Below are 26,593 nucleotides of genomic sequence, written 5' to 3' on the forward strand. Positions count from 1 at the left end.
AACCACAGCCCGCTCGTGCCCGAGCTTCTAAAACCCAATAATAAAAAACAACATTGAGTCTTTACTAACGCACAGAAACATGCCGGCTCGTAGCAAGACAAAAGTGAAACATACCGGCTTTATAAAGGGGTTCCGTCTCCTGAACGGCTTCAGGAAGCTTGAGAAACAGCCTTATTAATGTTATTAATGCGAAGGAATTATATGGCTCATAAGGCGGAAAATCCAGCGTTGTCGGCATTGACGTGACCACACGATGGTCCAAAAAGGCTACGAACTCTAGATATTCGGGGGGAGTCAACCCGTGACCTTTGTTGTTACTTAAGGCGAAGTAAAGCATTGTTAATTAAGGCACTGGCACCCAGGACCTTTGGTGAGAGTCGCACCCACGACCTTTGGTGTTAATTAAGGCGAAGATAAGTCAAGCATAGTTAATTAAGACACTGGCACCCGGGACCTTTCGGGGGAGTTGAACCCATCATCTTTGGTGTTAATTAAGGTGAAGATAAGTAAATCATAGTTAATTAAGGCAATGGCGCCCAGGACATTTGGGGGGAGTCGCACCCATGACCTTTAGTGTTAATTAAGGCGAAGATAAGTAAAGCATAGTTAATTAAGGCACTGGCACCCGGGACCTTTGGATGGAGTCGAACCCATAACTTTAGTGTTAATTAAGGCGAAGATAAGTAAAGCATAGTTAATTAAGCCACTGGCACCCGGGACCTTTCGGGGGAGCCGAACCCACGATCTTTGGTGTTAATTAAGGTGAAGATAAGTAAAGCATAGTTAATTAAGGCAATGGCGCCTAGGACATTTGAGGGCAGTCGAACCCACGACCTTTAGTGTTAATTAAGGGGAAGATAAGTAAAGCATAGTTAATTAAGGCACTGGCGCCCAGGACCATTGGAGGGATTCAAACCCATGACCTTTAGTGTTAATTAAGGGGAAGTAAAGCATAATTAAGTAAGGCACTGGCACCCAGGACCTTTGGAGGCGTACCCACGACTTTAGTGTTAATTAAGGCGAAGATAAGTCAAGCATAGTTAATTAAGCCACTGGCATCCAGGACCTTTGGGGGAGTTGTACCCATGACCTTGCATTGTGCGCCCCCTTGACGAACACCATTGGTCACGTGACGCCGCGACACTTCTGCTGACATGGCCCCAATGCTTTCGCATTTATCCACGTAGGGATAACTAAGTGCCCCTTGAATCTTTTTCACTTCCGCCATGAAACCACCTCAGCTAAGTATCTCGCGTAATCTCGCCCCAGCACTTTCGCCTCGAGCTAAGTCAAGAAGCTCGCGCTTCAGTCAGGAATTTCGGCTCAAATTTGAAGTGCATGTTTTAAGTTGTTAACAATTAATAGAATTCTGGTGTCACTGCTATTTCCGGGAGTAATACCGTGGCGTTGCAGCGAAGTCTTGCAGTGTACATTGCAAAAGGCGTCACATACGACGTGCAATACGCACTCGAATGCGCTATGCACATCTTGCTCGGATTGTCATACCAAATACAAATAAATCTTCTGGAGCGCTTGAGGTGTACCACTTGCCCGCTGTTGTGCAAAACACCAAGGTCGCTGCAGCACGGGAAACAACTTAAGCACATTAGCTTTGCGCTGTCAAATGAAGCGTGCTACTGTGCGGGATGCATGGGAGAAGCTAGGGGGGCCGTTGACTTTCCCTGGTTTACCCGGCAGCACTGGAAAGGTATACTGAAGTTTAACCAAGCCACTGTTACTGACAAAAGTTTTGGTGAATATGCCTGTATTCCCTTTGCGATTTGCTATCCAACCAAATATGTCCAGAGCCCATGTGGCTCTCATACTTTATACAGCGAAGCAGTTTATGGCTCGGGTTCCATACATTTTTCATGTCTGTCAATAAATCTGAGCAAAAAATATCATCATCAATAATGGATCGGGCCACTGCTCGCGCGTTCGTCGTCGTCTTCTACCACAGCTGGCTCGTTGGCGCATCTCGGCGTGACTTCTTGCACAGCTGGCTCCGTTGCCACTCATCACGCCAGCATTTCCATACTGCATACTCTGACGGCGCTAGCCCACTGCCAGTCGGCACGGTGATTTTGGTCTCAAGTTGCTTGCCTCAATATATCGTTCGTGCCTTCGTCGGCGTCGTCTTGCACAGCTGACTCCGATGCCGCTCACCATGCGAACGTTCCATACTGCCCTTCCCTCTGCGAAGGCACTGGCTGCACTGGCCCACTGCCCATCGGTGCGGTGATTTCGGTCTCAAATTCTATGCCTCAGTATATAGCGAAATGAAAGCACGAATCTATATAACAAATATATTACACGAATGAACGCGTATGTATAAAAATAAATGTGCGTGCGCACCTTTCTTCACGATGACAACCGATCAAGACAATAAATGTGTTCGTACCTTTGTTCAAAATTCTGTGTCACCTCTTTGTCGTGTGCCACACAGCTTCGCCGGTCGTCCACCTTCACAGTGCGGAATGACTCATAATATTTCCTTCCTTTTTTTTCTTTTTGCCAGTTACATGAATTAAGAGAGAAGGGCTTCAGAATTGATTTCTTTCAGGCGCTTCCCAGAGGCTAGACGGCGAAACATGCACCATTACTTTAATTCGTTTATCAATAAACTAACGCTTGAGTAAGAATTCGACATCAAGAGAGACCAACAACGAGTTTCTACAAATATAAACTGATGATTGCATCGGCACAGGGCAGTAGGTGAGAGATTGGACCAAGGAGGAGGTTGAGAAGGAAAATAATGAAGAAAACGTAGGGAGGTCAACCCAGACGCGCGTTCTGTTCGCTACTCTACACGGAGGGAAGGGAGTTAGGGGATGAAAAGAAAGAAAGGAGAGGGAGAGATGAAGGTTCTATCAGTGGGAACACGTGTGGTTGTCCGTCACTTCACGCCCACAATCGGCCACTGAGACCAGTCGATTTCATGAATCTCCGCTTTTTAAGCGTGCGAGGTGTAGGGTTATGGTTCAAGAACCTTTGTATCTGAAAATAGGCTGTCATCTAAGTGGTTTAACACTTTCTGAAGAACGTCACGTTCGCAGTCATAACGATGTAATCGCAATACATATTCGATCGTCGCTTCAGTTACGTGCGTCACAGATAGGTGTGCCTGGCTTTCCAATAAGGAATGAGTAGGCACTCGTAAAAGCCATCCCTAGCCAGAGGCGGCACAGTAAATTTGCATCACGGCGAGAGAAGTGCGATGGAATCTGCAGCTTCAGTCAATCCTGTGGAGATGACAGCTTGAGACCATCGGGGTGTTCCACGAAGTTCGAGTCTTATTTTGAGTAAGTAAACTGATACCACAGTGCCCCGGCAGCCATTGAAAGATATCATGTCTTTTTGTGAGGGCTTTATGGATAACTTCTCTAATCTCAAACACCAGTTTTTTATGTACCTTGTGTCGTAAGGCTGATAGCAGACTCTGAAGAGCTGCCACGCACTCACCAAAACTACTCACTTTCGAGGTTTTGCTTACACAATATATTTAACAGCAGCCCGTAGGGCGACAAGTTCTGCCATAGAGGTTATTGTGTGGGACACTTTGAACTCCACTGTGACCTGTAAGGCCGGAATGACAATGGGACCTGTGGAGCTGGTGGCTGAAACAGATCCATCACTGTAAGTCGGCAAAGGGAGTGAGTAAAGACTTCATTTGAAAACAAGGTATTGATGACCTTGTTTTTAGGCAGCCACGAGCCCCTGGGCCCAGGCGGCTTCTTCAGCTCTCTTGATGACCTTGGCCTGCAGGTCAGGGTCGGAGCTTTATTTCTCCGTACGCCTTCTTGAATAATGACAATGTCAACTGTCGTAGTGCAGCTGTTAAATTACGGCTCTTCTTCGTAATTCTCTGAATTACGAAGGCTCTCTTTCGGCTGTCGTAGGCACCACAGGGGTAACAGTTGTATTGCTCTAGGTGTAAAGCCCGACGGAAGGCTGCCTTGATATGTCGCAACAAGTTTTGAAAATGTGGCTTGAGGCCTTTGCGCCGGCAAAACAGTAATATACTCACTGGGGAGGTGACACAGATGTACAAATTGTGCTCGGAGGTTATAAACTGTGATGCATATTGGGATATGATGAACTTTAGCAGTCATGATTGTTGCACGAGTCGAGCCGCACTGCGCTAGTCCAAGGCACGTGCGTAGAGCATGGCCTTGCAAACTTTCGAATGTGCGAATACTTGTTTTGCATGTGCTCGCCAAAACAGGCAAGCCTTTTTGCGGTACTCGAGCAAGAGTTGACGGTAGATAGTAGGTCGTGGCACTTTACAGTGGTCCGGTCCAACGCGTTACTCGCTTTCTCTGCAACCTTGGGGTTTGCCCGAAATGCTATACTTGACTGCGATCTCTCAAGCCTCCGCTTGTGTCCGGTTCCGTATCCTGTTGCAGAATTACCCGTCTTATCCGGCGGTCGGGGTATTCACAGTCGCACTTCAGATATCTTCTACAGCATTAAGTACAGAAATGTAAAAGGAGCCTATAGGGGCTCCATTTTTTTCTTAGTTACAACAACGTGAAGCGAACAGTCCATGAAGCCAGAAAACGCACAGGAAGCATAAACTGTTATATTGTTATTGGAATGGAACTAAGAAAACTGGCAACGAAATGGTGCGAAAAAAACCAACTTACCGCCGCTGGGAGCCGAAACCCGATCTTCGGATCTTGCTTACCCTCACTGTCTTTCCTTCTTTATTTTTCTCTTTCCCCAACAGCTTTATTATTTCTCAAACAGTGAAGGGAGGCTACGGTGATCACACATACAATTAGTCAAAAAATATACTCAAGTAGAATTAATGTTTGAATAGTTCTTTCTTTAATAAACTTTTATCCCGTTCCTCCTCATGTTTTCTGCCGTTTGCCTTTGCTCGAGTGCAGAGTAGCCGAACGGACACTTACTCTGGCTAACGTCTCTGTCTTTCCTGTTATTTTTTTGTCACTCTGCCATTTTCTTTTTCCAGCATACTTTGGTGGAAACGTCATCCCATCTTAAATATCCATTCTTCCAATCCCGCCTTCCTTCCTTCCTTCCTTCCTTCCTTCCTTCCTTCCTTCCTTCCTTCCTTCCTTCCTTCCTTCCTTCCTTCCTTCATTCCTTCCTCCCTTACTTCCTTCTTTCTTTCTTTATTCATGAAGGAAGCAAATAAATAAATAAATAAATGCTATTAGCAAACATTGATTTTCGGTTGTCATATAAAATGCCTTTGTTCTTGTCATGTGGCACACAATAATGGCCAGTCCTCTAACCCTGGCTCTCTCTATTGCTTCCTAACTTCACCCTCCATTGTCTCCCAGTATGAGGTAGCAAAACGGATTTTTTGTTCGTGTTAACCTGCTTGCCTTTCTTCTTTGTTTCTATTTCTCTTCTCATCCACGGCTCGAAAGATACCGATATATTAAGTTACTATAAAAGCAGTACATATAGTTCCTTATCATGAATTCTTTGTTGTTGTGGAGAATACAGTTCCGCATTCTTTGAGCCTTTGTCCCATCCGCGTACGTATCAGCGCATATTTGTCGTCTTTTGGACTGCGTTGTTTCCACACTAGACAGCTCACTGCTTCGTATGCAGGATGTTTAAGAAAACGCCTTCACAATTCTTTAAATCTAGGGAAGCTGCGATAATTATGCGTTTGACTCTAGAGGCATACACAATGAAGTGTCTCAAGATTCTAATTAGACAAGAAATAATTAAGCTTAGGATAATCAGCTTTGATTATATATATATATATATATATATATATATATATATATATATATATATATATATATATATATATATGCACAATGAGTTTATAGCGGGTTCCATACATGCAAAAAGCTGACGCTTATTTCCGCAGCGCCATGAATTCCGGCCTATTTCAGCCAAAAAAACTGAACTACCGAAGACCGCAACTGTCAAGCCTTTAGCAGACGTTGATGAGTGACGTGACTGTTTTCGCCTCACCGTTGGAAAGAACACGACGCGAGTGGGATCGCGTCTTGACGAGGAATCTCGTTTCGTACTCGCCCGACGGTTTTGAACGCATTCTTGGACCCATCTTGTGAAACATCCTGTATGCCTGCCACGCATCAACGGGACTCAGTTGGCAGATATCGAACAATGGTGCGAACAAAAGTGACGTCGGGAGCCACCTGTGCCGAAAATCTTGCGCAGCACCACGAGGTGAATCTATCCGTCGCATGCTGGAGAAGGTACTAAATTAAATTAATTTCTATGGTTTAACGTACCATAATCACGATATGATCAAGAGGCAAGCCGTAGTGGCGAACTCCGGAATAGCTTTGACCCCCTGGGCATCCTTAGCATGCACCTAAATCTAACTACACGAGCGTTCTGGCATTGCGCCTCGATCGAAATGTGGCCGTCACAGTCGAGATTGAGCCGGCAACCTGGAGATCAGCATCACAACGCCATAGCCACTAAGCTACCGCGGCGGTAAAGGAAAAGCTACTGCACTAAGGAAAAAAAAACTAAGACGACAGAGAGTCTTTGTTACCTACGCAGGCACCTACAAGGTACACAAAAGGCCACGTGAAGGCCTTTTTGCACTTGAAATACTACAATAAGGTCGCATACTGGAGAGCACGCCTATGAGCATTGACTTTCTTTATTTGGCGGCGTTGAATTAAAAAAAGACTAATTGTGATCACATAGCCTTCAAAGAGGAGTAAGAAAGCAAACTGTGTCAAGTCGTGGAAATTTAACGCCATGGCGTTAAGGGCACCATGTCGCAGAAAATCCGGCGTCAGCGTCCATCGTCGACGGCGTCTTCCGTCAGAAAAATAGTCCAGAACAACAACAGCGGAGGCCTTCCGCGAGGCGCCGAGGCGTTAGTGAACTAAGTTAATTTCTCAAAGACAAATGCGTCAGAAAAGTCGTACAGTCTGACTTACACACAACCTGCAGACATGGTAGCGTCGGATCGTAATGTCAATGTATAAGAAAATGATTTGAATATACGAGAAAATATAATTCTCTTGCGTGGAAGCTGCACATAAAACTGCACATACACGATGAAGAACGAACTAGCCTGCCCAAAATTTTTCAGTGAAGGATTGTATTTCTCAGACAGCAATGTTATAGGAAGCTTCTTGGGGCTCATCAATGTGACGTAAGTATAAATAAGAGTGGTGAAGCCAAGTACTACCTGTATTCTAGGAGCACCTCCCTTTCAGGACAAAGACTTTACAACGGCTATAGTCTTGGCTGGTTAATTTTTCGTCAGAAATGATCATCGTTCCTTCGAAACAGAACAGCGCCCAACATGGGACCTCCTGAAGACGTCTCCTGCGCGAAAGCATTCATATCCGGAAATACATTGTGGAATCTGTGACGTCAAACGAGGACATCATAACTGCAACGTCTACAACTCGAGTTCAATCCTTCGTTTTCCTCAAACGGTTCCCTTAAATCTGCCCCTGAACCTAACGAAAGCACCCTTGCACGATCGACTAACCGCCAATGAAAATTCCTGCTAAAAAGATCCCCGCCTTTTGTTTTTCATTCTTAACCGAAATGATAAAAAGGTAATGTTCTCACTCAAACATACCGATGAATGTAAAAGTTGTGGACACACTCCATGTCTATTTGATCACATGTTCTGGCTGTGCCCCAACCAAAGGGCTTCGGATCTCAACAGTGAGGAGGACTGGAGTCGGTGCATATCCAGCGAAGTCCTCCAAGATCAACTCCTGGCCGTCCGGAGAGCTCACGACATTGGGAAAGCCTTTGGCCTACCGGTGCCTACGTGGGTGGAGCCACCGACTTAGCCTGGGGGCTCTGGACTTTTTGTTTCTCTGGACTAAAATAAAGTTCTTGCCATGCCATGCCCACTCAAACATAGTTCATGTGAAATAATGAGCTTGTTGCAGTTAATGCTCAAACAATAATTTTATAACATATCAAAGTGCTAACAACGCAAAAACCTGGTAAACTAACGTTAAAAGCAACGACCACTCGTACAATATGTCGCAACGCTATATTATAACAAATCAACCGCATTCATAAAAAGCACTATAATATAAACTTAACACTTGTGCATCTAGATTTTTGCGGAAGATGTGCGTAATAGTTCGCGTGGCATCAAATAACGCCGTCCAATAAAGCCCCTACATGCCCTCTGGAATTTTTTTAACTAAATGGAAACACTAACTCAGTTTCATCTGATAAAATATTTAAAAACTCTGTTCATTAATTTCGCGGTGACGTATTGATTATTACCAAAAAAGAAATTAAGATCAAGCTTCCATTTTTCCAGCTTTGCAACGAAACCCCGGCACCCATATGTCAGCACGATGTCAGGGCTCCCTCGCATACGGGCTGTTGTTGAGCGATGAAAAGTTATCTAAACTTAAGCTCACTCTCTCGTTCCTTTAGATTGCAATGTAGCCCATCTTTACTGATAAGTAAATTGACTAGGTCCGAGAAGACGCCGCCAAAAGACGCCGGCTGGCTGTTGGGAGAACTCGAAAATGGCGTCGCCACCGGTCTCTCTCTCTCTCTCTCTCTCTCTCTCTCTCTCCTTCCTTTCTGACTCATAAAGCCTCCTCTCTTAGGCAGACTGTCTATTCTGCTGTTTTATGAGGATAGTGTTTAATACAGTTTAAGCAATTTTGATCCTGAGTGTCCGTTTAAGACACTTTCGCATAGCACTCGTTGGCCACGAGCCAAATAACTTCTGGAAGCTGACAGGCTTGTCCATGTCGCCCTTTTAGTGTCCCGTGTCCACTCTTGCGCTAGTCACATGTGTTGATATCATTCGCCTCAAGCAACGACGACCGCAGTCAGAGAGAATAAACTTTTCCGGATCTGCTTGTCGAACCGTTCGTATGCACGCGTCATTTGCTAAGCCTGCCCGGAGAAACGCTTCATGACGTCCACCAAGTCATCGTACACGGCTTCCTTGGCGGTGACGCCGATGGCGAACTCCTGGTGGCTGAAGCGATCGTCCGCCACCCGGAAGTCGAGCACCAGGTTGGGCAGGTTGTCCCGCAAGGTAGTCATGTGCTCGGCCGAAACCAGGGCGTCCGCTTGGCTCCAAAACAGGGCCACAGGCGCCGACACGCGCCGGAAGTCGTACTCTGGGGGCGTCGCCTGTAACATCGCGAGAACGCATCGAGTCAATTTCCTTATCGTCCACCAAAATCGCAGATTACCAATGCAGTTACCAGATTTTCATGCGCTTGAGTATTTTAAATATCTGTTGCCGCGAACCTCTTGAATATACAGCTCACCGTGTTTTTCGGCGTTCAGGTCACCACTGTAAAGTGTAACACTTTCCTCGTTTTTCTTTTTCTGCACGCACTAACCTGTATTGTCGTTGATAAGTTTTATTATTTATTTTTCTCTGCTTTATATCACTTGAATAGGGCACGAAGGGGCGGTACGTTGTATCCGTTATCTACCCTGCTGTTGTCATTCACGAGTTGAAGATTCTTCTAAACGTATTTTTTTCCTCTATTCCGTGGATTAACTCACCTACCTGTTTCTGCGCCTGTAGTGATGATCAGCGTAGTCGAACAAGGAATGTCGCCGAACCCAACGTTTCGACAAGGGGACTTATCTTCGTCAGGATAGTGACTGCTTTTATTTGCACCTCAACCCCCCCCCCCCCCCCCCCCATTTTTATGTCGTTAAGAACACTGCAGATAAGAACAATATATAAAAGCGCTGCAATGGAAGCAGTTGCTGTCTTGACGAGGACAAGTCTCCTTGTCGAAACGTTGGCTTCGGCGACATTCCTTGATCGACAACTGCTCATCACTTCATTCAACTCTTCCTGCAATTCATTCAATCTTCCGACGAACTTTTGGTTCGTTCGAATTTCTGTTCTTGTAGGTAATTCGCACACTAGCTTTTATTAATCTATTTTACTTGTACGCTTATCATCCTAACTCACTATCCCTCCTTCCTCCTTCTTATGTAATGCCCATAGGTGCATGAAGAAATAAATCAGTTTCGAGTTACTTCATATGAATTTGTTTCTGTCTTTCGTTATATGCCCGAAATATATTTACTTATTTATTTATTTATTTATTTACTTATTTATTTATTTGCTTATTTATTTATTTATTTATTTATATTCTAGAGCTCCGAAAGAGCACTTCGTAAACGGGGGTATAGTTCTAGAACGAAGACAAAAGAATGAACATAAGTAGGGGAACTATAATCAGAAACGAAGTCTGTAATGTGCAGGCATTACGAGCCTTACGTTTCTCAAGATCGCTAACGCCTTCACTGATGTGGGTTCCTTGTAAGACAAGAGATCACTTTGTACAAATCCAGAGAGCAGAAAATTGAAACTCAAATATACAAAACCGGACGGGCGTAGTTACACATTTCGTGAAACCTAACGAGGTCACTCACTGACATCATCATCCCTGAGAATAGCAGTCAAAGGTTGATTGATTGATTTACCGATTGATATAGGAGGGAGAAAACCATAGCCCTACCATAGTCATAGGTAGAAGAGAACATTTTTGTTCGACTAGTTTCTTGTATGCTGGTTGCATAAAGGTCTCAGGTGACATTGCCCTGTTCAGAAACACTGAGGACTAATTACAACAAATTATTGGTGACCTTGACAGAGAAAGTGTAAAAGTGGGGTTGACTTTTAACATGCAGAAGACGAAGATAATGTTCAATAGCCTGGCAAGGGAGCAACAGTTCAGGATCACCAGTCAGCCTGTAGAGTTTGTCAAGAAGTAAAGTTTATCTAGGTCAATTACTCACAGGGGACCGTGGTCATGGGGAGAAAACTTACAGAACAATAAAAATGGGTTCGAGTGCATACTGCTGGCATTGCCACATCTTGACTGGGAGCTTACAACTAACATTGAAAAGAAAGGTGTACAATCACTGCATTATACTGGTGCGAACATATGGGGCAGAAACTTGGAGGTTGAAAGAGAAGCTTGAGAACAAGGACCTCGCAAATAGCGATGGAACAGAAAATGTTAGGTGTAACGTTAAGAGACAGGAAGAGAGCGGTGTGGATAAGAGAGCAAGCTGGTATAACCGATATTGTAATTGACATTAAGAAAAAAATGGAACTGGCCAGGCCATGTGTTGTGTAGGATGGACAACCGGTGGATCATTAGTTACAGAATGGGAGCCAAGAGAAGGGAAGCGCAGTCGAGCACGGCAGAAAACTAGGTGGGGTGATCAAATGACGATATTTCTAGGCGTAAGTTGGAATCAGTTGGCGCAGGACAGAAGGAGAGGCCTTCGTCCTGCAGTGGACATACAAATAGGCTGTTGATCATGATGATGATGATGAAACGTCTCGGAACCCACCAAAGCAGGCCGCCGCATCTCTCTCACAGTACAAAACTGCGGCAGTTCACGTGATCTCCATCACAAAAGCAACGCTTTGGTCAGAAACCAATTCTTACCTTCCCATATACTTCTATGTTGCGCTGTTCTCCGTAGTCAAACTTTTGAAAACGTCTCGTTGTGTAGACCTGAAATCAGGGAGGAGCACATTTTACACTTAATTCCGCAGGTCAAATAAGTCAGTTAAAGGGGAGCAACACAATCAACTACAGCTAACGTCGGGGTCTATTTTTTCAGTTTTTCAAATTAATTGTACGGTAATTGTAGACGTATGCGGTTACACCGTAGTCTTCCATAAAGAAAGCAACAAAATCCCAATAAAGAAAGGCGTCAGGCAGGGAGATACTATCTCTCCAATGCTATTCTCAGCGTGTTTACAGGAGGTATTCAGAGACCTGGATTGGTAAGAATTGGGGATAAGTGTTAATGGAGAATACCTTAGTAACTTGCGATTCACTGATGATATTGCCTTGCTCAGGGGACCAATTGCAATGCATGTTCACTGACCTGGAGAGGCAAAGCAGAAAGGTGGGTCTAAAAATTAATCTGCAGAAAACTAAAGTAATGTTTAACAGTCTCGGAAGAGAACAGCAGTTTACGATAGGTAGCAATGCACTGGAAGTGATAAGAGAATACATCAACTTAGGGCAGGTAGTGACTGCGGATCCGGATCATGAGACTGAAATAATCAGAAGAATAAGAATGAGCTGGGGTGCGTTTGGCAGGCATTCTCAGATCATGAACAGCAGGTTGCCATTATCCCTCAAGAGAAAAGGCCATAACAGCTGTGTCTTACCAGTACTCACGTACGGGGCACAAACCTGGAGGCTTACGAAAAGGGTTCTACTTAAATTGAGGACGACGCGACGAGCTATGGAAAGAAGAATGATGGGTGTAACGTTAAGGGATAAGAAAAGAGCAGATCGGGTGAGGGAACAAACGCGAGTTAATGACATCTTAGTTGAAATCAAGAAAAAGAAATGAGGGGGGGGGGAATGGGCGGGACATGTAATGAGGAGGGAAGGTAGCCGATGGTCATTAAGGGTTACGGACTGGACTCCAAGGGAAGGGAAGCGTAGCAGGGGGCGGCAGAAAGTTAGGTGGGCGGATGAGATTAAGAAGTTTGCAGGGACAACATGGCCACAATTAGCACATGACCGGGGTAGTTGGAGAAGCATGGGAGAGGCCTTTGCCCTGCAGTGGGCTGCAACCATGATGATGATGATGATGATGACGCATACATCATGTTCAAAAGCGGTGTCGACGACAAGCTATCGGTCAAGTGTTACTATTTTTTTACAGCGAAGCTGTTAGCCTCTTGGTGGTTGGTATTTTTCGTGTCAGTGTCCGTTAGCAAAAATGTGGGCCGATCCCGGTGGCAGTGCAGGCCAGGACCTGTGGCTCGCACCCCTGCAGGACAGAAGCTTCAAGCACTCAGCAATGTGAGGCGAACAGTGCATACATTATTTGTAATCACAGATACAGCATACAGAACAGGATACGTTTCAATAAAGAACAAGCCCAAAACAAGCATGGGAACCACATAATTTATGTTAATGCACTCCTGACAACAATGCGAAGCACGTAGCGCTCCCCGCATACATTGCTCGATAAAGATTACTATTGCTCAAGCTGCCGCAGCGACGAAAGCATGCGACGTGGGGAGTGACGTCCCTAGCCTTTCACATATAACGCGACCAGCTTAGCAACTGATTTCAAGTTTGCTGCAACACCGTGATGGCCGACGACGCACTGTAAAAATTACGATTACTCGCATTACTACCATTACTCGAAATTACCATTACTACCATTGTTATAAAGCACTAATGCAATGCATGCCCCCCTAAGCAGTTGCGGTTTTCAACAGCATCGCTGGACATCGACTTTCAATGGGCAGCGATGGCGAGCCAATTTTTTTTTTCATGCAGAATGTTCTCGCGTTTGTATTGACAGCCCAACAAAGAGAGAGAGAGAGAGAGAGAGAGAGAGAGAGAAATAGAAACGAGGAAAGTCAGAGAGGTTAACCAGATGCGCGTCCGGTTTGCTAACCTGCACTGGAGGAGGGAATATCGGGGCGAGCTCCACCACTAAAAAAGCTGGCGCCACTGTCGGCGTGACGTGGCATGAGGGATCACGTGGACACAGCGGCCGCGTCGGCCGCTTCGGAAGCGCCGAAGCGAGCTGAAAACGAAAGTTTAAAGTCCCAGCTGCGCTGCGGTTCTGCTTAAGTAGTGAGGCTTTTCCGCCTTGGGTGTCTGCTTGACAACATTTGAAAGTACTATAATAGGTAGTGGCTGCCTTTGGAGGCGTGCAGCATGGTAGGCTACTGCTTGGTGCCGCAGTGCCGGACGTACGCAACGGAGCCCGGTGTCAGCCTTATATATTCACACGTAGCCGCACGACAATAAGCTGCGTGAAGCATGGCTCGCGAAACTTAGGACCAGCAGACAGCCATCGGCTACGACTCGGGTATGCAGCAAGCACAGACGCGAGGAAGATTTCTGTTACGGCGCCGGGTCTGCGATGTTCGGTGAGTAGCAGAAAACGCGCACTGAGACGCTCGCCCGCGAATGCAACCCGGCTAATGTCATGACGGTTCGCTCTATGAACTTGTTGATGCCAGATACTGGCCGGTTCACTGGAACTTAAAGGGAGCGGTAAGACGCACATTAAAAAAAAAGGCATGGCACATGGTCACGGTTGTGTTATGAATTAATGCACTGGATTGCGGAAAAGAAGCAGAGGGAACTCACACGCGGAGAACACCGATAAACATACAGTGCGACGCAACTTGAGAAATATTATTGAAATGTCGAAGAATTTAGAAGACAAAAACAGATTGAATCGTTGCGATGGCATATCACAGTCGCCGTAGGCATCGAAGTCTCTATAACGAATTGATCTTTGAACAGTTCTGATAGCGTCCAGGCAGCAATGGTTGATAGTGTACCGTCAAATGCTCAAATGCGGCGGCCTAAAGCTCACGGCACGGTGCGCAAACGCGCTCACAGCGAAAGCAAAACATTGTGCGCGGACATGCATGCAGACGCGCAGTCGGTCGCTGCGAACCCGTGCGATCGCTACATTGAGGCTTCGTTCTGTTATGCCCCATTTCGTTATACAGACAGCGTGCTATAAGAACATATTTCACATACTTTCATACTTTACTTTCAGCGTTTGCCTACCTTTCCCGCAAGAAGCCGGTTCGGGAGACTCCATCGCGGCGGCCACGCGTAGTGGCGTTCGCTGTACGTATTCGGTAAAGAAATAGCGTCGGTAAACGATTATATGCTTTAAGTTTGCCCAAGGTTATTGTATCGATGGTGAAGAACTTCGCTCTTTTTGAGAGTGCTTACATAAGTGTCCAGGAGGGCTGCCGCGTGGTGTTCTGATTGAGCGCCGTAAGCGAAACCTATGAAGAGCGCGCCAAGTGATCCCTCATACTACGCAAGGGAGGTGCTTCCGACAGATGGCGACTCCGTAAGTCCTCGCCCTCAATAGAGATGAAGAGAGAGAGACAGAAAGAGAGAGATAAAACACAGTTTCGAGCACATTTGAAGGTATGCACTGATGCTACAGACGTTCGCCAAGACCTGTACACTTGAAGTACTGCAATGACGATTTCGTGGCTTTCTGTGCTACTGATGCGTACGGCCATGGTCCAAGGATTTTAATTTCCGAAAACGGTCTAGGGTGTAGCTGGTTTAACACTGTCCGCAGAGGTTTACGCTCGACGTAGTATACCGGAGATAGAGACATAAGACATAAGTGTTTAATGGTTTCCGTCATTCCACAAGAGTCGCACATGGGCGTGTCGCACATTCCGATGCAGAACGAGTAGACCTTCGTAAGTGCCAACCCGAGCCAGAGGCGGCACAACACTGTCACCTCAGAGCAGGATACTTTTTATAGCACTTCCAGTTTTAAGGGTGGATCAAGTGTCCGAACATAAACTTTGGGATGTTGGGGGTATTTGTGGGTCTTAGCTTTAGCCACGAGATGAAGCTTTATTGTAACGTCGGTTCTGGATAAAGGGGACTGAGTGATCAGAGTTGCCGCAGCGAGTTCACTGCCGGCATTGTAAATTACCAGTGCCAGTAACTTTACCGTTGATGTGTTTTTGGGAAGGCTGAGTGCCGTTTGGTAAGCGGTTCTAATTATTGTGTCTACCTGGGATACTTCGGTATTGTTTGATCAGTGATAGTGAAGGTTATAGGTGACCTTGCTATTTATAAAGGCCTGCGCGAGTGTGATGGTGTCCGCCTCTTTCATTCCTTGTTTGTGATAGGTAATTCGACGTACCATTTTCGTTACGTTGTTGGTCGTCGTTCATAGGTCCGGACCGCATGAGTGGCCCACACATTCTGCTGTAACCAGAAGCCCAGTATTCTGAGTTTGGGTAGCTCCTGTATGGGATGGCCGTCACCGAAAAGCTCCACAATCGTGCGTGCGTGCGTTACTGCTATGCGGGGTCAGTGTACGGATGAATTCTGATTTTTCGGGTGGTCATTGCAGACCACTGTGACGCTCAAAGGTAGACATTTCGTCAGCGCCCTACTGTACTGTCCATTCTTTGTTTCCGAGCGAGCCCTTAGAAGTCCATAACATAATAACGTCTGCGTATACGGTGTAGCCTGAGTCTGGTATTTTATCTAATCGTCTACAGAGATCGAACATTGCTATGTTGAAAAGCAAAGGCGATATGATTGGCCCCTATGGAGTTCCTCTGTTGGGCATCCAAAATTTTCTGACCGAATGCTTCATAGGCCTATCGTTGAGGTTGAAAGAATTGTGGATGTAAGTTAAGATGCTTCACCGCAATTTATATCCTCCAGACCCCACAGAATGGCCTCGTGGGTCACCAATGTTAAATGCGCCTTTCAGCTGCAACGTTTTTTGTTTCCGTATGCGACGTTGTTAAGTATTTCCTAAATCAATAGTAAGAAAGCGTCCTGAGTGGACAGGCCTTCTCTGAGACATATTGTACGGAAAAAGGGTTCGTTTTAGAGCGCAGCTCTTTGGCGTCCGTTCCTGGGTTTCGCGTCGTCGTCGGCGTTGTCGTCGGCCTCGTAACCAGCTCCGCCCCCCTTTCATCCCCCCAGCGCTAGCAGCGACCGACTGATACCGCTGGATGCCGCTGACGCCGCTAAAGAGTCAAGATAACGTGACTGCATAGAACACCGTCGCCGCCATGCAGAAAGAGGAGGAAAGGGTCCCCCCCCCTGTTCTTGTGTGGCGGATAGGGTGCTCTTCAGTTGCCGACGCGCCGGTTATTTCACGTAGGCCCCGGCACGTCGACGAATACGTGACCACCTTCCCACGGCTAGACCTGGTTCTTAGCGCTGCGGAAGCGAGGGTATCATATTGTTTGTGTCGGCATCGGCGGCGTTGTCCCTGAAACCAACTCCGCAGCTGGGGTTGACTCACTATCGGCGTCAGCGGCATCAGTCAGTCGCTGCTATCTCTTCCCTCCTCCCTTTATCGTGTTGTCCGCTTGCTGCGCGCGCTTCTGCCCCCATCGTTTGCCGCTTGGTGTACACGCCGCCCCCCTCCCCCCTCTTCCTGCGAGTCTCCGGTTGTCAAAGCGCCGGCTCGAACTTAATTCCTTTCTTCGCTCCTCCTCCAATGCAACCCCTGTGCGGTGGCAATCAGAGAGCCAGATCGGTGGCGGCGGATCTGTATATGTGCACCGCCCGAGCCGAAATTGCCGCTGCCGTTCGCCCTGTGCGGTGGCAATCAGAGAGCCAGATCGGTGGCGGCGGATCTGTATATGTGCACCGCCCGAGCCGAAATTGCCGCTGCCGTTCGCCACTGCGAAATTATCTGCCAGTTCTTTCTGAGCCATGAGCGAGACGACCGATGGAAGTCCTCCGTCTGCTGCTGCTGCTGCTGCTGCTAAACGAGCTGCCAGAGCAGAGGCCCAGCGCCGTCGCCGTCAGAATCCAGAGGTGCGTGCCGCCGAAGCAGAAGCTTACCTAGTGGAGTCTTTGTTAAAGGAATACGTGTGAAAAATAAAAAAAAATTCTGTGATAGCGCATACATGTGTTGCTCGATTTCTTTGCCTCAATCTATCGAAAAGGTGAAACAGCTTATTTGCTGCGCTCAAATTTCGCATTAGGAAGTAACGTAATCGTCGGTAATTTTTTCAATGTGTGTTAGTAGTCGGCGTAGGATGACTCGTTCGAATAGTTTGTCTAGACAGGACGTCAAAGCTATAGTGCGTAAGCTATTCACCGATGGAGTTTCGCGGGTTTGGGGATTACGATGAGGTGTGCATCTTTCCATTCTTTGGGCAGGAGTACAATTTTCCAGTAGTGAGAATTGAAGATTTGGGTCAGACGACCAAGAGTCGGACCATCTAGGTTTCTAAGTGTACCTTTGATTATCTTGCCTGGGCCTGGGGACTTGTCTCTGCGCTCGGATGGTGCTGCTTGGAAAATTTCGGCCTCTGTGATTGGGGCCACTAGTTCCTGGTTTGGTTGGCCCCGATAGTCCCTAGGAGTAGTTGCGTGCTGGCGGAGACCAGGCGTCGTGGTAGTGTATGTGTCTTTAAGTGCCTGAATGAGCTCTTGATCCGACCCTTGAAAGGAGTCGATTATCTTCTTTACACGGTGCTCATTTTCTCTTTTGGTTGGCTGTGGATTTAGAATGCTTCGTAGTACCGCCCAGATTTTGGAGTTACCTAAGGTGTTTTGCAAGAAGCTGCAAAACTGAACCCAGTTATCCTTTTCTAGCTTATTTGCATATTCGTTGGACCCCTGCGCTAGGGCTGCGAGTTCGCTGTTGTAACTTTTTGTTTAGTTTTTGGAGTTTCCAGTGCTTTTCCTCCGGGAAGCCTAAGAGGTGACGATCTACCCCTGGGTTTTCTATCGTGCAAGTAATTGGTGTAGAGGTGCTTTCATTAGCCGCTTTAATCTGTGCTACCCATTCGGTTAAGCCTACGGCTGCGTTGTTTGAGGTCAGGAAGCATTGATGTTTACCAAATTTATCCCACTTGGTGATTAATACTTTGCCTAGTTCCTTGCGAATTTTTGGTGCGTTTGAGGCTGTATAGATGATGTCGGGGTCACTCTCCAGATTTTCGCCCAGATTTATCCAGGTTGCATGTTGGGCATTGCTGGTTAGGGAGAGATCGGGAGCCGTGTCTCTTCTAGCACTGTTGCCAGTCCTTGTAAGGGTGTCAGGATGGTTTCGGATGGAGGTGTTTAGGTCATCTATAGTGTGTTCCACGAGTCTTCCTTTGGGACAGTCAGTAGCAGAGGTATTGTGCGTTTGTCGCAGCATGGAGTTCTGTAATATTTGGCTCCTTTGTTCACGGAAGCATTCTCTCGCGTATAGTATGATTTATTTGCTAATCTGAAAGAGTGTTGCAGGGCCCTTTTAAGCCGCCATCCTTTTCAGCTGATCCTAGCATGCTTTCCCTCGCACCTATAGCATACGGCGAGAGGGGTGCATTTGGACCTTACCCCACTCTCTTTAAGCGCAATATCACAGCGACAGTGAAAAGTCGCCTAAAGTGTCCTGTAATAGACGACCAGCTGTGTATGAACACTGACAGAAGACGTAGATGAACACTGACAGAAGCTGTTTTTCATTAAACGGTAATATACATATTGCCTGCATGCTCACACTTAAACTTTCCGAACTGCACTTATGCATGGTCTCCTTTTGTTGTGGCTCACCTGGCCCATGTGCTTCATATTCTTGAAGGATGTCCCCGCAGGAGTGTCCTTTAGAAAGACGGGCATGCGAGTCTGCAAAAACGGAGGTTGGGGGGAGGGGGGCATGTTGAGGTTCGCTCCGCATAACATTGAGCGCATATTTCTAAGATTGTTACCACTTCAATCTGTGTCAGCACCCCAGCGCACTGTTCATTTGCAGCCGAAGCAGCACGTTAGTGACTGCTAATCTGAAAACATTACAGAATATGATGCTTAATGCTCCTCCTCCCACGTTTTTCTCACTATATGCCGGGAGAGCTCTTTCAGGCCTTCAGCCATGCTAATATCTCCAGTTTCTCATTGAAGTCAGCCTCCCTATCTCTTGACCCGCGAAAAGTGAGATGTTGATTGATGGTTGCTATAAGCGGTGACAATCTAAGAATTCTACACAAGCTCCACCCGCAATAAGAAAACCACCTGCCTGCCCTTCACCTCTGAAATAGATCTGAGGCAGTTGGAGTCTATTAGCAGCTTAATGACATTGCACTGCTACCGTAAGTACCAGATTAATCGTAAAATAAAAGCTCGTTGTTTCAGACTAAAATATTATCTTTGGCTGAGCACTGATGCCAGAATCACCCAAAAAGTTTGACAAGACGTTGAGGTTTTTCTCTAAAACCAGTGACACAAAAACTGATCTGTACGCAGAAAATAGTCGTTTTAAACACGGAAAAAGCACTTCCAGTAAAAAAAATAAGCATACGTAATTGTCTGGCGTATCTATGCATATAACCTTTTATTCCTATAGGTTGTCTTAAGCTCTAGATAGAGCACTCGCGATTAAAGGAAATTATTTGCATTATGTAAAAATCTTTTCACAGCGAAGCCGTATGTGGGTGGGTACTGGGAAAAAATTGTGTGCGTCTATCGAGCTGTGTAGATAAAGAATTTCTCTCCATACGTAGGCCGATACCGAAGATAGTGCAATACCAGGCCGACTCGCGGCGGAGGTGAAGCAGGCTTTAAGCACTCCGCCAACTTGCAAAAATAAGTTTAATATCTTAGATCCAAGTGCAACCCATATTAAATATTAAACTGACAAGAACAGATGCTACAATTTGACTCGTGTAGGCCATGTCTACGTTCGCACCACCCTCTCTTTGTCGCCATTCCAAGCGATTGCGTATGTACTTTCCATTCCTTCCACTCTCCCGTGGTGGCAATCCCGCAAGCGTGCTGTCCGCCAGGACCGCGAGGCGGAAAGTAATGCGAACCATCCATGTAGCGTCGATACTGCCAATTTGGAACGTTTAACCGGAGCATCGGCCAGGTTTCAGAGAGAGTTTGTGGGGAACCAATTTTGTGTGGTCGGTGTTGTGTGCGACCGCTTGTGGTTTTCGAGTGACCTCACAACCATTACTGTACTGCGAGCACGTCGAGCAACCCACGATCGCCTTGGCTACGGTGAAGCAGTGTCCGCGATCAGAGTGCGGTGAGGAGCGTGTCTGTTCTACCTGCAGGGATTCGTTAGTAAAAGGTGTCCTGCCGCGTTTTGCAAGAATACATGGGTATGTGGCTACCCGTCTTCCGAGGTTCAACATCGAGGAGGAACGACTAGTCGCGCCTCTCCTTCCATTTATGTGCATACGGCGTTTGACGCACGTCAATGGACAGTTCGCCATTAAGGGACCTACATACACAGCTTCGCTGGTCATCCATCAACGGAGAGCGGAATGTCACTGATGTTTTAAAATAAATATGGTTTCTTAGGTCTGGAAAACAGTGATTTTTTAGTGCAACAGCGACTTTTATACGATATTTAACTCCGACTGTGAGGTTCTCAACTGAAACAAGGCATGATGCTTTTGACATATTCATTAAAACTTCTTTCTGGGCGAGTTGTTGCATACTTGACATAAAAACTGTAACAGCGCAAACATATGCAACCACAAAGTAACAAGTAACGTCCTTGTTACTTTGTGGTTGCATGTGTTTGCGCTGTTACAGTTTCTATGTCAAATGACATATTCAAGTGTCTTAAAGTTCGTTTCAGTGAGAGCACCCAAAGTTAACCGTTTTCCCATCGTAGACATTGCGTTTTTCTTTAATATATGTTAAACATGGCTCACCGTATTAATTGGCCGAGTCTGCTGGCCGGAAATAATATTAACGATCCACGGACAAATGGCCCGGGTCACAGGGTAGCGGCACATGGTTGTCACGATGAAGTCGATGATTCGGTCGTGGGAGAGGAAGTCGTACCTGCCGAAAAGCGCTGAAAACGCCTGCGCGAGCAATTAGGCACCCACTGAGGACGTACAACAGTTTTAATGACACGTAACACAGTGTTCTAGAAGAAGGATAGACCAGAGGAAAGAATGTGTGCCGGTTGAAATAGCTCAACAACCGCATTAATAATTGCTAGTATCACGCGGGCATTGTTCGTGGTGGCAGTTGGCTTCATTGCGTAAACAATTTTTTTTTACAGCAAGGCTGTCTAAGGCTAGGAGCCCAAGATTTCTTCGTGGAGTAACGTCGACAGAAAACTATCATCATCTATGGCTCATACCTCCAAATACAATGCCTCATATCACCATAAGGCAGAGGCTACAAGTACTCAGCAAGTGAAGCGAACAGTGCATACATTCTTTGGAATCACGCATACAGTTTACAGAACAGCACACGTTTCAATAAATAACAAGCTCAAAGAAAGCATCCGAATGACATAATTGATCAGCCGCTCCTGCACCTACATGCAATGCGAAGCACGTAGCACTCCCCGCATACGTTTCCCTGTAAATATTACTGCTTCGCAAGCTGTCGCGGCGACAGCAGCTTGACTGTAGCATATGAAGCGGGAGTGACGTAACTACACTTTCGGGGTGCGTAAAGGAACCCGTCTAACAATTGATTTGTGTTGTGACAGTGTTATAGAAAGGACACGTATAGTCAGGAGTCCTGAAGAGCAGGGGGCATACGAGACGCGGCGAATTTCTCTTCTTTCTGGTCAACTCTTTGCAGGTGCCCGAGCCAAGTCGCAGACCGTCGAAACGCCTCACGCTAATAATTAGGTAAAGGGGATGTCCAATGTGGCCACATAAATAATTTTAACCTTCGTCACAATGGGTAATCGTTCAAGTTGTCGTTTACAGCTTCGCTGTCCAACCATTTTCACAGCGTGAATTGGAGACCATTTTCTTCTATTTAATAGTCATTTCGGGCTTTCTCAATTCAGGATCTCACTGTACTCTGCTCATTATCTCTGCTCAAATATATTATATTCTTTCTTGTAAGAACTTCCGTTTTACTTCAGGTCTGTTTATAAGATGCCAATGCGAGAGCTTTAAATGTTATCTTTAGTTTACCTAATAGGTCGTATACACTGCATAGGGATCTGGCAACACTGGCTGCATCCGCCACTTCCCAGAGTCACAGCTGCGAAGCGCCTGTATGTTGTGGGGCCTAGTGCGGCTCGACGATCGTAGCCGTATGGCTATTCAGGACTACAAAATGCAACCGTTGCTTGCATCGCCCATCAATTAATGAAGAACGAACTTCACTGAGCCCCTCCCTTCCTATGATAATTATGATGATGATGACGATGATGACGACGACGATGATGATGATGGTGTGACCATACGCCCTTTGGAACTGGCTGGTGCCATGTAACTTCTGGTCAAAGGTAATGGTATGAAAAAAAGACTGCAGACTTGTGTGACCCTGAAGAATCACAGCCCAATTTACAGCCAAGCTGTTTCTTTCGAGCAGTTGCAATAAACATTTCAGTTGCATGTAAATAAATCACGCACACAAAGAGCAGGTGCACTTTGCAGCCACTCGCCGGTGTTAGCGACGCAATACCTACGTATCGTGAACGTGGAATTGTGAACGTGGAAACCGTTAAGTGCGCGTCTTATTTTACCGTACACAGACCGACATCATGCTAATGACGCAAGGATTCGAAACCATGGACACGTAATCTGTAAATAAGCCTACCACCACATTGCGCATATCATGCGTTGTTTCAATGCACCGTTCTCTAAAACTGAGAAAGCTTCGCTTACTTTGACAGATATCAGGATGTGTGTATCCGAGTGTACACTGTTAAAATGTATGAAGTCGAGGGGAGCGAGGCCTTCGGAGCGGTTTCTCCACCGTTTTTTTTTCTTTCTTTCTTGTTTCTGCATGTTTTGTACCAAGCCTCCTTTCATGCTAAGAAAGCTTGCTTTGATATTGTAGCTTACAGCAACACAACTTCAGTAGATGCAGCGTAACTTAATATTGATCTTGTCCCATAATAGGAAACACGTCATTTGCGTTCAAGGTCGACTCTACTTGCATTGTCATAGATATCGAGAAATTTCTGTAAGTGACAATCGCCGATCAGTTATTGACTTTGCAACGTGAGAAAGTGATGCTTGAGCATTCACTTCTGAAGTAAGTGTTGCTCGAATGCGGCATAGCGTTGCATTTCGTATTTTACCCATTTAAAAGCGTTTAAATGGGTACAATACGAAAGGCGACAACATCTCCTAAATACCGTATAATAAAAATAAATAAACACTTTTAGAGGTGAAAACTTTTCAGTGAGCTCTAGCCCCCATATAAAGTGAAGAAATCTGCGAGCATTGCATTCGTCTACAACCAGTGGATGTTCTACTCACCGCCAGCTCGTCCAGGATGGGCAGGATGCGATAAATTGGTGACGTCATGTTATGGAGGCGTATCGCCGGTGCCATAGCCGAAAACAGCAATATCTATGAGACGATGAGAGAATCAAGGAAAATAGTAGATAAGTTTTTTGCGAATTGTCCTGCCGAAGAAACAAGCTAACGATGATAAGTCAATAGCCAAAAGCGTTTCGAAAAGTGGTAAATTGAAAACGCGGAAGGGAACCTAGTGAATATCGAATCAACTTAGGAGCGCGCCCAATATCGTTCACTGCTAAAGTACTATGTTGGCGTCTGTAAGGCTTGGTATGCCACTTAGATTGTGGAGATCAATCATATAAACACTGTCGTTTGTTCAGCGAAGCTTTACTGCTGGCGACTTGATTTTCTTTCTTTTATTTTTTTTTTCATGAAAGGCATTTCTGCACATGTATGCATAACTTTGGTAATAAGGGCGAGTGTGGGTATACAATGTTTAGCAAAAGCCACTGAGAATATTAAACTCCCAGTCATGCTTTCGCCATGCATAAAGTATTGTGTTCACCGGTTCAAATGTGCATCATGAAAGTGGCTTCGGAGATTGGAACCGTGCACGCACGTGCACGTAAATTAGTTTAAATTCTGGGGTTTTACGTGCCAGAACCGCGATCTGGTTATGAGGCACGCCGTAGTGGGGGACTCCGGATGAATTTCGGCCACCCAGGGATTCTTTAGCTGTAGTATGGTAGCTAGCCAGGCGAGTCGGTAGATATGCATTATTATTACTTACAGCGGGCACTAAAGAACAAGGACGAAGAAGAGAGAGAAAACACAAAGGCTGTGTTTCGTCTCTCTTCTTCGTCCTTGTTCTTTAGTGCCGGCTGTAAGTAATAACAATGCAATTCTTTAGCTGGCGCCCAATGCACGGTACACGGGCGTATTTGCCTTTCGCACCATTCGAAATGCGGCCGCCACGGTCGGGATTCGATCCCGTGACCTCTTGCTTAGCAGCGCAATGTCAAAGCCTCTAAGCAACCACGGCGGGCGGATTTACGGGCACTTCGGCGGCTAAATGAGCAGCAAATAGTACACTGACCCTAATTCTCGAAGTCGTGTTCATTCCCTTGCCGACCAATATTGAGGCACTCTAAGCATTCAAACGATGTTCCAGGCATAGCCCTTCCAGCCCCGTTTCTACCTCTTAATATTTAGTAAAGCAATGAAGGGGGCTAGTTGGTGAATGTTCATGGTTATATTGCGCTCAGTTTTACAAACACGATATTAAGGAAGGACAGGACGTGGACGGACGAAGCGCAAACTACCAACTATACCCAGACTATAATCACATGTCGTCACCTTGTCATATCTTTTTATATGTACCCCCCCCCCCCCCCGCACCATATCTCCTTGTATATAAGCGCGTTCTTTAACAGTATCAAACAGTTGGTAGTTTGCGCTTCGTCCGTCCACGTCCTGTCCTTCCTTAATATCGTGTTTGTAAAACTGAGCACAATATGACCCTGAACCTCTTAATACCATGCAATTAGAATGTCAATTGCTCACGTTTCATCCGTAACCGATACATGTGTCCATTCACGTCTTACACGCTGGCTCTTTAGTGGGATCACACGTTTAGAAGCGCAGCAATATGTAAGATTCAATGGACTATTTGCAGAGTTGGGGGAATAATCGATATTTAGAGAGCACGAATAGTATGAACTGCAAAAGGGTCCGAAGTTGAGCTTGTTGGTACGGCTTCACGACGAAGAGTGAAACAAGGGTCCAGAAAGAGTGTGTGTGTGTGTGTGTGTGTGTGTGTGTGTGTGTGTGTGTGTGTGTGTGTGTGTGTGTGTGCACACACACACACATCATGTATATATATATATATATATATATATATATATATATATATATATATATATATAACGCTGTCAGGCATGCTGACTCAATCCCTACCTAACGATGAAGTAGTAAGGTAGTGATTATTTCAGCATGACTTCTCTCTCTCTCTCTTTCTCTGTAATAAACAAGCAAACTGAGAACCCGGAAAGATTTGCGATCTGCAAGTGCACGTAGCGTGTAACGTGTGTAAGCGCAAGTTTCCTTTCTTTTTCTCGAAATAAATTATACGAAAATAGCAGTTCGTTCGTCTCGTGCCCATTGTACCAGTTGTACCAGCGTATTTCAGTGCTAAAACAAGTCGTCTTTAAGGTAAATTTTTTTAGAACATTTCTATGGGCCCAGCACGCTTCCGTTACGCCACTCTGCTGCTCGAACATTTCTATTCGAATCGACTCAAGGGTTTTCGTGGTTGCAGCACCTTAGAATCATTGGTGGAATGGCCTGATTCGCATGGCGCCTTGTCATGCCTTTTTTTTTTTGCGTGTGCTTTACAAACCTTGTTGTTGTACTCCGGCTTCTCGGAAAGTAATCCTAACAGCGTTGCTGCGCCCAGGGAATGTCCGACGAAGAGAGTCTTGTTATGACCAGTGACGTTAAGCACGGAGTCGATCGTGGCTGCCACGTCGAATTCACTGATTTCATCCAGACTGCAAACAAAACACACACACCCATATATATATATATATATATATATATATATATATATCTATATATATATATATATATATATATATATATAAGGCGCTTCAATGTTGAAGATACACGTCCTCCAAAATATCAGCTGATTTGTGTCGTGACACTAGTGTGGCACAACCAAGACGGGATATATTTTCTCACCTGAAATCCCACATCTCTTTCTGGTACCACGTGTAGTTGACGTGTCCGGACTGGCTGTTACCCCTCATGTTACCCAGCCATACGTCAAAACCAGCGTCCGCCAATACATAGGCTGCAGCAAATAAAAAGGCGTAACGTGCCTTTAAGATAAAATAGCTAAGCAACGACTGCTGATTCAACCTGTTCTTGTCG

At 45.8% G+C, this 26,593-nt stretch overlaps 1 protein-coding gene and 1 pseudogene across 1 annotated transcript in view; both read right to left on the minus strand.

Moving 5' to 3' along the window:
* Positions 1-7,893: 7,893 nt before the first annotated feature.
* The window catches only part of LOC142575367 (lipase 3-like), a 31,032-nt gene continuing 12,332 nt past the window's right edge, over positions 7,894-26,593 (minus strand). The window contains exons 3-9 of the mRNA XM_075684693.1: positions 26,402-26,513; positions 26,061-26,211; positions 23,678-23,770; positions 21,143-21,298; positions 19,035-19,106; positions 11,412-11,480; positions 7,894-9,111 (exon numbers count right to left, since the gene is read on the minus strand). Coding sequence (XP_075540808.1) covers positions 8,863-9,111; positions 11,412-11,480; positions 19,035-19,106; positions 21,143-21,298; positions 23,678-23,770; positions 26,061-26,211; positions 26,402-26,513 — 902 coding nt within the window. The 3' untranslated portion in view covers positions 7,894-8,862. The remainder of the gene's footprint in view (positions 9,112-11,411; positions 11,481-19,034; positions 19,107-21,142; positions 21,299-23,677; positions 23,771-26,060; positions 26,212-26,401; positions 26,514-26,593) is intronic.
* Positions 19,970-20,149, minus strand: LOC142576938 (U2 spliceosomal RNA; annotated as a pseudogene).

This window comes from Dermacentor variabilis, chromosome 3, assembly GCF_050947875.1.
Source record: "Dermacentor variabilis isolate Ectoservices chromosome 3, ASM5094787v1, whole genome shotgun sequence".
Taxonomy (NCBI): Eukaryota; Metazoa; Arthropoda; class Arachnida; order Ixodida; family Ixodidae; genus Dermacentor; species Dermacentor variabilis.